Source organism: Chenopodium quinoa, unplaced genomic scaffold, assembly GCF_001683475.1.
Source record: "Chenopodium quinoa cultivar QQ74 unplaced genomic scaffold, ASM168347v1, whole genome shotgun sequence".
Taxonomy (NCBI): domain Eukaryota; kingdom Viridiplantae; phylum Streptophyta; class Magnoliopsida; order Caryophyllales; family Amaranthaceae; genus Chenopodium; species Chenopodium quinoa.
The window spans coordinates 2,456,472-2,468,561 of NW_018743510.1; the positions used below are offsets into that span (position 1 = coordinate 2,456,472).

The following is a 12,090-nucleotide window of genomic DNA, read 5'->3' on the forward strand; positions in this document are numbered from 1 at the left end:
GTAGGAGCGGGCGCTCCACAATTCTAAAGACTCAATTGACGTCCTTTAGAGCGGGCGCTCCTCGCAACTGCATGGACATCTCAACTTCACACGTCCATAACTTCTTCGTTTCTTGCTCAAATTTGGCATATGAGCTATCGTTGGAAAGCTCTCGAACTCTACTTTCATCTCCTACTTGAATCATCTGAAAATTCCTTGTAACGAAGAAGATATAGCTTATTGAATTTGAGTATTGCATGTTTTTACCAAATAAAAGATTTTCTTTCTCATCCTTGTTCCCATGCTTCATCTTCAACCATCAATTGTAAAATTAAGACACAAGGATCACTTTTATTCACCTAAGCCACGTTATAAAATAAGAAATCTATCCAAAAAGTAGATTAGAGCCATAAATGTCACTAAACAGGTCATATAGCCCTATAACCCGTAGGTTTAATGAACGCTCCCGCATCAAACCCTCTCTCTTGAAAAGGAATTGACCTCAATTCCTAGAGGTGACATCAAACTCAAACTAAACCTTGGATAATGACTTCATTATTGAAAGCAATAAATCTTACTTGACTTCACAAAACACATTCAACCGATGTACCTACCCGGATTAAACACAAAGATGATGAACTCGAGCAAAACGAGGAGTAAAACCAAGTGAACCATTGTGTAGAAGAAGAAGAGGACAGTATCACCATTCACATTATTGATTCTTTTTCCCCAAGTAACCACAACAAGCGGAGTATGATAACCATGGAGGTTGGCCAACACACGATGACCCAACAAATAGTGTAGAATCACATTGAAAATCATCATTGAACGAAAATCCAACACCAAATGTGATACGGATGCAAGATGTCCCAATCAAAACACCATAGAACAAAGAATTCCTTTCAAATTGAAGCTTAGCTACACTTTTTCCAACATGAAAATATGGTAAACAAGAATCACACATAGGATATTCATAAGAATTGGAAGTCATTGAACAACCACCATGCTCATTCAAAGAAGTTTTCACAACATCCAACTTATACTCTTCTTTCAATTCATGCTCAATATAGTAATCATCACAACTCTCGTTAACACGAGTGTCAAGAACCTCAATAGAAGAAGATAAGGAAGAAGTAGGATTATATACCTCACTTAAGAGATTCTCATGAGTTAGAGACAAAGAATCATCAACATGAAATGTGGACTCCATGTTTACTTCGTTCAAGATCATAATCGGTAGTGCCTCTTTGCAATTTGTTGACTCGACATCAAACACTACTTCTTCATCATAGATTGGTGCACCATAGTGTCTCTTGTGACCAATAAGAGAATGTGGTGTGGATACTTCTTCATCAAACATAGGATCTTCAAATTTGCACATAGCCTCGTCCATCATAGTTGGCAAAAGCTTGCGTGTCTCACCTTTTGAAGCAAAAGCATTTTTGAAAGTAGGCTTAGAATAACCACTAGCACTACTCATCTTGTCATACTTCTCAAACTTCAAAGCCTTTTGCACCACATGAACAAAACTTCCATGGGCATGAACATCAACCTTTTTCCCAAGATTCCTCTGAAGACAACCAATGTTTCTACCAATCTTATGTTTCGGAGCTACTTCAATCCCACTCGAAATAGAGAGATTTTAAAACTCCCTTGTATACTTTTCCACCAACATAGATTGTTTTTTGAGAGCATTCAATTTAAGAGAAGCTTCATGCAAATAATCTCTAGGAACAAAAGCTTTACTCATGTGTTTCTTCAATTCCTCCCAAGATGTGATTTTTGTTTTTCCTCCATTCCTCCTACAATTCTTAAAATTCTCATACCACAAAGATGCATGTTTTTTAAGCTTAATGATGGCCAATTTACGACGTTTTTCATCATTATAGCCTTTACAATCAAACAATTTCTCCATAGTGCTAACCCAATCAAGAAATTCATTAGGATCAAGATTACCTTCAAAGTCCGGAAGTTGCAAAATGATGTCTCGGTCACGGTTGTCCTCATGGTACCGTGGTTGGTGTTCCCTTCTCCAGTGAGGAGAGTGAGAACCATCTTCTCCATTTGGACTTCTCCTTCTTTTAGGGCTTCTTCTATTTTAATTTCCATGACTTCAAGAAGACTATCAAATATCCTTTCTAGAGCATCAAATCTAGAGTATCTATCATCCATGTTTCAAGATGGAGAATTTGTATCATTGAGAGAAAAAAATCAAATTTTGTGGGAAAAAGATGAGATCTTTTGAGAAGGGGAAAGAGAGATTAAAAAGGTAGGATCTTTCTAGGCAAATAACCTAGGCTCTAATACCAAATTGATATGAGATCACCAAGAAAAACCAATTTTCAATCCAAACTTCAATGTTCAAGATGTAATTTGAGTGAGAACAAATAACAAAGATAAATTCTTATCACACCAATCACCAAGTTTGATGTAATAAGGGTTTAATCAAATCCTAACACAAAGTATGGCAAAGATCAGAGGAGAAATCACATAGATTTCAGTAATCACAAAGATTATGGGTAGAGAGAGAAAATCTCATGAGATTCAAAATTAAGCAAAAGTTGTTCCCAAAAGCAAGCTTAGCCCTATTTAAAGGTTTTACAAACAAACCCTGAAGTTCTTAAATTACACCCCTTGGATTACAAATGAAAGGCCAATTAAAAGATAGCATAAATAAATGAAGTTGTCCGCTCGAAAAAGGGCCTCTAGAGCGCCCGCTCTAAAGGGTAGGAGCGGCTGCTCCTCAATTCTAAAGACTCAATTGACGTCCTTTGGAGCGGGCGCTCCACTTGAGGGAGCGGACACTCCTTATAGAGGGAGCGGGCGCTCCTCGCAACTTCCTGCACAGCTCAACTTCAAACGTCCATAACTTCTTCGTTTCTTGCTCAAATTTTGCATATGAGCTATCGTTGGAAAGCTCTCGGACTCTACTTTCATCTCCTATTTGAATCATCTGAAAATTCCTTGTAACGAAGAATATATAGCTTATTGAATTTGTGTATTGCATGTTTTTACCAAATAAAATATTTTCTTTCTCATCCTTGTTCCCATGCTTCATCTTCAACCATCAATTGTAAAATTAAGACTCAAGGATCACTTTTATTCACCTAAGCCACGTTATAAGATAAGAAATCTATCCAAAAAGTAGATTAGAGCCATAAATGCCACTAAACAGGTCATATAGCCCTATAATCCGTAGGTTTAATGAACGCTCCTGCATCAGAAATTAAGTGAGAGTAAGTGATGTGTGTGCAAGTGAAATTAATGATAGAGCTTCCTTTATATAAGTGAAAGTAAATTGATTGAGAATTGAAAGAAAATGAAACATTAAAATAGTGTTAAAGTTTTATAAATATGTTGTACTTTTTGATAAAAGTTGTCAACTTTCTAAAATTTGGTGGGGTTGGCGAGCTATTTAAATTTTCAGACCTTCATTCCCCCAACTTTTTGGGGTTTTTAATCGGGTTTAAAAACCTGACGTGTGAAGCACCCACTTTTGATTAAACTTTAATTAAAGTCATTAATATCACTTGGGGACCAAGCCATGCGCACTAGTTGTTAGCCCACTTTCTTAAGTACGTATTAAAGATTGTGTTGCAACCAAGGATGTATCTAGGGGGTGGCCAGTGCAGGCCATGGTCCGCCCCATGATCCAAAAATCATATAAGAAAATTGGCTGCACTAGAGTAAAGGAAAGGTAACTTGGCTAAACTGGTGCTAGTTTGCAATTCGGTCATTAAAATGAAAGCTTGGAGTTCGACGCCCAACAACAACCCACTTAATTTTTTGAGTTTTTTTTTTTCTTTTGTCCTTTTTGGTTTAAGGAATTTTTTGATAAATTATAGATAACTTATGATTAAGTTTTAAAAATCTGGCTTGGTCTATATTAAATTCCTAAATCCGTCATTGGTTGTATCTATATAAAAAAAATGGAGCAAGTATGTTTTAAGACATGTGTTTGAAAAACGTGAAAAGTTAAATGGAGCCAAAAAAAAAATAAAAAAAGATAGGAGGAGTAGAATCTTATTACTCCCTCTGAGTCTTTTTTAAGTGCTACACTTACCAAATACAACCGTGTTTTTTTTAAGTGTTACACCTCCTTTTTTTTTGCAAAAATTATATTTTAATATTATATCTTTCTGCTCTCATGGCCCCCACCCAAACCCACTTCTACGTTTTTTTTATTAATATTTCTTTCTTCTCATATTTATTATTTTTCAATAAATTATTAACTCCACTATCTTTCTTTTACAATATTTAATACAGCAACTACCCCACTTACCTCTTATTTTATTTGAGTCAATTAAATTGTCTAAAACAATGCCGATCAAAGTGTAGCACTAAAAAAATCACAGTCAGTAGATATTGTATTAATGTTTGTATTCTATACTAATATTTAATAACAGGACTTTTGCAAACAATATACGCTGCCACGTGTCCCACTCTTATTGTTACACTTTTATTTTTATTTTTTTCCTTTATTTATTTATTTATTTATTCCTTCATTTATTGTATGTTATTTCACTGAAAAGTCACTTGTATTTTGTGATTCTCCCATTCACCTACATGAAGTAAGTTTTTTCAAAAATAACTGTTCACTTGCATCTCTTGGTTGGTTCTATCAAGTTCTTTTATAGTAGGAGATAGTTGAGTCTTATTAAGTATCTCTTCATATATCTTTTTATGTAGAAAAATGAAAAATTAAAAAAATGAAAAAGCATCGTTATTTTTACAACTAATCTTACATTATTTTACTACTATATACTTCACAAATATTGCAACAAGGATGAAATTACGCATCCCAAAGCACATTTTATATGCTAAATATCTATAATTATGTAAGAGTAAAAATTATAAAAAGTTGATATTGTGAAAGTATTTTACGAGACGAATCTAACAAGACCCTACATGACTATATTTTACTTTACATATAAATCATAATATGTGGTCAAACAAGCGTGATGAATAGTGTAAAGTTCCAGTTGTTGACTTGTTGCAATATTACAAGAACGGAGGAAGTATAATTTTTGTATTCATAGACATACTTTTGTTTAGTTCCAATTTAAAAGCAATCTCAATGTACAATTGAACAATCAGTCATAATAAACATTTTAGCAAAAAAATTTAATCAGTGCATTGCAAAGGCTAAATACTATATTTGATTTTATATAGGTCCAATTACAGCTTGTTTTGGGAGGAATAGGGATAGAAAGGTAGGGATATGAGAAATCTTTTGTTTATTTAGGGGGTTGGGGATTGTGAAGGGAAGGGGGATAGGGATAAAATTGGCTCTTATCCCTCTTATTTAGTACCTAAGAGCCTAAGGGGGTGTTAGGGAGAAGGATTAAAATTGAGTATAAAAAAAACCTTTTCACCCTTAATGAAATGAATGAATAAAAAGAGAGGATGAAAATAAAGAGAATATTTTAGTAAGTTTATTCAATATCCCAATCTTATTCCATATCAGGAGGTTTTGTGTGTGGCTGGTCACACGGTGTGGCCAGCTAACACATGACAAAAGTAACCCCACCGACCTAGTAACTCCTAACCGACCTAATAACCCCTCACTAAATAAACCCTGATCGACCAATTAACCCCGACCGATCTAGTACCCCCTGACCGACCTAGTAACCCCTCTATTTCTTACAATCAAAGGGAAAATAACAAATTTCTCCTTTTCCCTCCTGTTAATTCCTATACTTATCTCAAATTCTTATCCATCTTATTCATATCCTTATGCCCTGTTAGTGCCTAGAGGGCGAGAGGTTGAGAGCCGGCTAAACCCGAGTCAAGTGTTACCAAAAATATGCGCGTTGTCCTGTAGAATACAGGAGACCGCGACCCAATTGGCCTATTCTAACTATTTATATCAATTGTCGTTATTGTTCTTCAATTCAACACACGCAAGAAAAACAAGTATACGTTTACCTCTCTCGCTCTTCCTCGTTTCCAGATCTAGTCTTCAATCATGGTATTCCAACCACTCTCTCTCTTACTTATTTATAATCTGCAAGATTTCATCTTTTCTACTTTTATTATTTCTCCCTTTTCGTTGCTAGTTTTATTTCCTATTAAGATTTATACTTTTAGTTTTATTTACCCCAATTAGCCTAGATCTAGCTTATTTAAGGGTTTCGATTGCTAAATTTTTGAGTTGAAGAAACTTAAAAATAGGATGCTTGAATTTAGTTTTGTTTGCAAATTTGATTTGATTATTGAATAAGGCTTTTAATTTGTGCCTTGGTGTTGATCTTGTAAATTGTAATTAATCACGAATGCTGTTTCTTTTGTTTGATTTTCAGTTTAGTGACTTGATCAATTATCGATTTATTGGAATATAGGATGAACTCTTATGATTATCTTTTGAAGAATTTCGGTTTTTTTTTTTTTTTGTTAATAATAATAATATATTCCACGTTTGATAAAACGAAGCTTGGATCATACCTAATGCTAATTTTCCTATTATTTAATTTATTTATTTTTTTTACTTTCGCTTATTTAAATAGGATGCTTACAGCATGATGTCAAGACCTGTTGAATCAATCTTTATTTAAAAAAAAAAAAAAAAAATTATTGGCGAAGTGAGGGTTTTGTTAGGTAAATCAATAATAACTTAATACTAAAACAGTCATCAAAAGTGACACGTGTCACTGTTTTTTCCCTCCAAAATTCCCCTTCCTTTTTTAACCAATTTTTTTTTTGGTGAATATTTGATTCAATTATAATAATATCATTTCAAATCTTTTATGACAAAAATATTCCTTTTTATTATAATTCTTCCCTAAAATATTAATCTAACTCCTTTTTAATTATCTGATAGACGGAGTAACATTAAATTTTGCTAAAAATATAATACTTCGTAATAAATTGATTTATATTATTGATATTAAAGAAATTACTTTAAAGCATCACTTTTATTTGTTAGACATAATAATTTTTTTTTAACGGGGCCTAAGCTAGTGTAAGGATAAAACAAAGTTAGGAGCATCTTTTCTAAAGGGTAAATCCTTAAGTGATTAGTACAAAACAGAACAATGGTTATAATTTCCTATCTTGATCATGTAGAGTTATGCAGCTGTAGTAGTTACTGAACCAAATTGGTAGGTTGAGTAGTCTGTGAAGTAATTCTCTATTTGATACACACTATGTTACTCTCTCATGGCCGTTTTATGAGAAATTTATGTAAATTTAGTTCAAATTGAAATGTCTAGGCGTCACGCTGTTGTCTAGTGTTAAGTATTTGATAAGGGTACTTGTGGTGAATTGAAGAATTGGAGTAACATAGGATAACGTGCAGTTACTGCGTTGTGGAATATCAATGGAGAGGGGAAGCTTTTGGAGTAACATAGGATAACGTGCAGTTACTGCGTTGTGGATATCAATGGAGAGGTGAAGCTTTTGTGGGTCTTTGAAATTTCTCTCTAGGATGCAACTGATAACTAACTTATTGTCTTCAATGCATAGCTGTGTATGAATTTAAAAGTTAACATTTCATAGGACAAGCTTACAACCCCTGTCAACATTGGAAAAATTAGAGCCAATATTTATGACGCAGGTGTTGTTCTGTTTCCCTAATTCTTCACTAACTACTTAAATCATCTTGGATAATAATAATATAGACAATCCATCAAAGTTGAGTTTTGTGGCGTGGCTTTCCAGGGGATCTTCGTTTTGGATATTGGTGAAAACAAAATGCAAAATAAGAATGAGAGAGGCCTAAGTCACGCTTTGTTGCTTTATATTATTTAAAAATATTAATGTGGATTTTTGAACCAAGAATTCTGGTTTATTAAAATTGTCACCTTATGGGATTTCAAAGGCATTAGAGTACATGACAAACTCTTGATGTCTTTTTTTTTTTTTTTTTTTTTAGCAATAGAATCCTCATTGGATGAGTATTTTTGTTAGGTTTCAATGAGCTGTCAATTCCTAATTTTAATGCTAATTGTTTAATGAAGGAAACCTTGGGAGTGAATGATTCTGATCTTTAACAATCCTTACATAGAAATAAAAGTTTTGTTTGAGTGTATGTTTGATTGAATTGTTTTCTAGTTGGTAAGGTGTCTAGATGCTATTGCCCCAAAAGAACTTGAGCTCAGAAAAGATATCTAGATGCAAGACTCAGCAATACCTTCATCTGGGAGTTGATGTATCATCCTATTGGTGGGCAAGCCGAGTGACAGTTCTAATAGTTAAGCCATATATAAAATTTCAACAAGGATTTTGCTTTCCAAGCAATGGAGTCGAGGGATGCAATGCGTTGAATGTGTTGTGGATTTAGTGGATCCAAGTATAAAACAACTATTAGGATCTGACTGTAAAACCAGCTATTAACCTAGAATAAATTTTTTTGACAGTATGGCTTAATCATTAGTGGTGTAGAAGATGGTGTTGAGGTAGTAAAGAGAGTCAAGGATGTATCATAAAAGATGGTTAGAAAAAAAATATATGAAGTTAAACGAACATTCACCCTCCGTCTCTAACGACAGTTTTTGTCTCACAAATTAGGTCAAAGTAGGGACAGCATTAGAGATGGATGAAGTACTAGTAATAGTTAAAAAGTAGGATACGGTTGGTTAACATTTAATTTTTGATAAACACAACATTATATTTTCCAATTGTGATTAAGTAATGTACTACAGAACCTTGTGGTAGTGCATAAAATTTTATTTCGGGCTTACATAATGCTTGACTTTTTCTTGTTGAATCTTGTGCTTATTGTTACAACATTTTTTTATTTTTTTTTTTAATTGCAAAGCTTACTTTAGAAAAACTAATTTGGAGGGAAAAAAAAAAAAAAAACAAACTAAAACTGCTTCCTGTTGTGATGAGTTGTCCATAGTGTTCTAATCATTCTTGTATTGTGCACAGACAACTTCAAGGCGTCTTTCAGAGAGGAAGGTGGAGAAATTTGAAAAGAACATCAAGAAAAGAGGTTTAGTGGCCGAAAGCACAACAAAGAAGGGAAACACATATCCTGTTGGGCCTGTATTACTTGGATTCTTTGTGTTTGTTGTTATCGGATCATGTAAGCACTTTTTTTTCTTAAACCGCCTTATGCTACCCTGCGGTACATTACCTCATTTTTCATGTATCTCAGCTCTATTAAATTATTACCCCCTTAGTCTCTAGCTGAATCTTACAATTGTTATTACTCCTACCATATACTCACAAGTTAATATAATCACGGGACATTTATGCTCAATAAGTGAGGGCAGGGAAGACATGGTTACATACTAAAGGAGAAAAACTTTATTCTTCTTTTTTCTTTTCTAGCATTGTGACCTGCAAAATTTGCTTTTGTGTGCATGTTTCATCCTGACCTTAATTTGTGGGGATGTTTGATAGGATGGTGGTTGATTTCCTGAAATTGCTTGCTCATTACTTGCTTACATTTGCTTCTTCTATACTACAGTATATGACTATTTTGTTTTAATTAAGTGTATATGAAGGTTACATTGGAGTTGAGAGTATTATCTCATATGAGTGATAATATGGCATTTTTACAACCATTTGTTATTTATCATGTTTATACAAGTTGGTTCCTGTTGTATGTTTTGCTCGTAGTATGTTGATTCTGCAGCTGCAGTAGGTCACTAGGTCTCATCTTTGTCAGTCGCAGTGATAGCAGATATTAGTCTAGTGTATGATGGAATGGGTAGTTGAGGGATGGATGGAGAGGACTATTCAAAGTTGTATAACCGGAATTTCTGCCTTTCTGGTGCTGTGACATTTCTTTGGTTGAAGAAAAATTTAATATTTAGGTCTGAATGTGTTAATGGTTTCTTCAAAGCATCTTGATTGTATATACCAGAGTATTTTATCAGGTTTCTGGAAGTGCTTTTATGCAATCCAATAAAACTCTTTGCTATGCGAAAGTAGATGAAGGAAGCTGCATGATTTATTTTACCTTTTGAGTTTTCTATTTAACCTCATGGTTCCATGGTTTCTTGGATTTCTGGGGTGAGTGGGGTCAACTTAATATCTTCTCATCTTGAAGTTGACCACAGAATGTCATTAGCTGTAGAGATCCCATGCCCAACAGCTAATATTCTCCGTGTCACTTGCTCCTAAACCAGATTATTGGAGAGGGTATATTAGTGTGGGTTGACTAAAACTTTTAGATGTCTGCATTCCTTTGAGCCAGAGCCTCTAGGTCACATAGTTATTTTCTATTTTGTCAAGGGCCTTGAGGCGCATAGGTCAGTACCTGTGTCTTTCACAAAAATAAGTCACCAGCTTACTTCTTAACATTGACACATTATATAAGCATAGTGAAAGATATGTGTGGTTTGTTTTTTTTTCTTATTGAAGTTTCAAGTTTGTTATGCCCCTTTACTAGACTTTGGGATGTCTTTGGCACCTGATTGGCTGATTTATTCCTTTGATGCTCAAGTTATTAATAGGAAGATTTGTGTAAAAGGACCTTTTAAGTGGTCGATTTTGTTTAAAAGGACCTTTTAAGTGAAAAGTTGTGAAAAAGGACCTTTTAAGTTGTATTATGTTGTGAGAGGGTACTAGGCTGGGTTTTCCGGGTGGTTAACAGCGGAGCTCCGACGTTGACTTTCACGTGGGGGTCACGTGACTTCTAAAAAAAAGTTCACACGTTTTTTTTCCCTCTTTCCCTCCTTTTCGAACTACCCCTTTCCCCCAAATTTCCCTCCTTTTTCGAACTATCCCTTTCGTTTTTCCCCCTTTCATACTTCCTAAAAAAAACGTGTGGGCTTTTTTTAAAAAGTCATGTGACTCCCACGTGAGAGTCAACGCCGGAGCTCCGGCGTTGACCACCCGAAAAACTCAGCCTAGTACCCCCTCACAACATAATACAACTTAAAAGGTCCTTTTTCACAAATTCACTTAAAAGGTCCTTTTAAACAAAATCGACCACTGAAAAGGTCCTTTTACACAAATTTTCCTTATTAATATGCGGTCTATGTAGCCTCAAATCTTCATCATGTCTTCCATACATGTGTTGGACACTCAACACTCCGACAATGCTATTGGATCCTTATCTGACACCTCAATTCTCACCTAGGCACTCCAGTTATTTAGAATTGCATAATCATAGAAGGAAAAGAAGAATTCACATGATATGTGCTTACAAATGGACTAGAAATAAGCATTTCAACATTATTAACAATCAAGCATGAGTATGTGTGTGTATTTGTCAGAACTAATCCAAGAAGTCTCCTAAAATCAGGAATTCTCTCCATTTTAGCTGTGTCCCTGCACCTGTATGTGTTTGTCCTCGTGTCTAAATTTTACAGCGTTGATATATTTGACACTTTTGATGAACTTGCACCCTGCATATGTGAGTAACATAGTTTGTGCCTTTGTGGTAATAGGCTAGAAACAGTGTCCTTGTAATCAAAGATCCAGACCTTCATTGATTACTGTGTATATTGATTTTTGCTTTTGCCTCTCTGTCTATCTCAGCTCTATTCCAGATCATCAGAACAGCCACTAGTGGAGGGATGGCGTAGAGGTATTTTCAACATCTTGCAGCCAGCGATGTAGGTTAATCTGTTCTTGTGTTAGTTGGGATTCCAGTAAATTATCATTGCTGGTGCCACTGAGAGGTTGTGAAGTTCAATTATGCTATATTACAGTGGAAATGTAATGCTATCTTATATTATGATGAAGTTACTCTCGGCACTTCTTTAAAATGTTAAATATGTACTCGTAGTCGAATGACTTCTTTATAATATCTTGTGTAGAGTTTGTTTTAACTTGATTCTTTCATTTTGGGTTTAACTATGATCGGTGACTGCAGTATACAGCTATAAGCGACATGAAATCTTAAGAGTACTTGATTCCTGATGTCAACTTTTTTGTGGTTTTCTTTAGGTAGAAGTGCACTCTGTTGGCACTCTTGTAAATTCATGGAGTTAATTCTACATTAGCCGTGCCAAATACATCATTATTAAAACCAGGCTGGATTATCAACTAATTTAATGGACAATATCTAAATTCGGTTCCATGAGTTAACATTTGACAACTACCAACAACTACACGTCTATTATCTATGTTAAACTTCTTTAGTAGGTTTTGGAAATAACCAACGTGATAAATGGGGACGTAATGTTATTGGACCATCAGACTACTACACTG

The 12,090-nt window shown here is 34.6% G+C and overlaps 1 protein-coding gene across 1 annotated transcript; it reads left to right on the top strand.

The window, feature by feature from the left end:
- Positions 1 to 5,793: 5,793 nt before the first annotated feature.
- On the top strand, positions 5,794 to 11,734 carry LOC110739717 (stress-associated endoplasmic reticulum protein 2-like). The gene is made up of 3 exons (XM_021920185.1): positions 5,794 to 5,950; positions 8,851 to 9,007; positions 11,416 to 11,734. Exons 1-3 carry the CDS (start codon positions 5,948 to 5,950, stop codon positions 11,460 to 11,462), a joined length of 207 nt encoding a protein of 68 aa, XP_021775877.1. The 5' UTR covers positions 5,794 to 5,947; the 3' UTR covers positions 11,463 to 11,734.
- Positions 11,735 to 12,090: the final 356 nt, after the last annotated feature.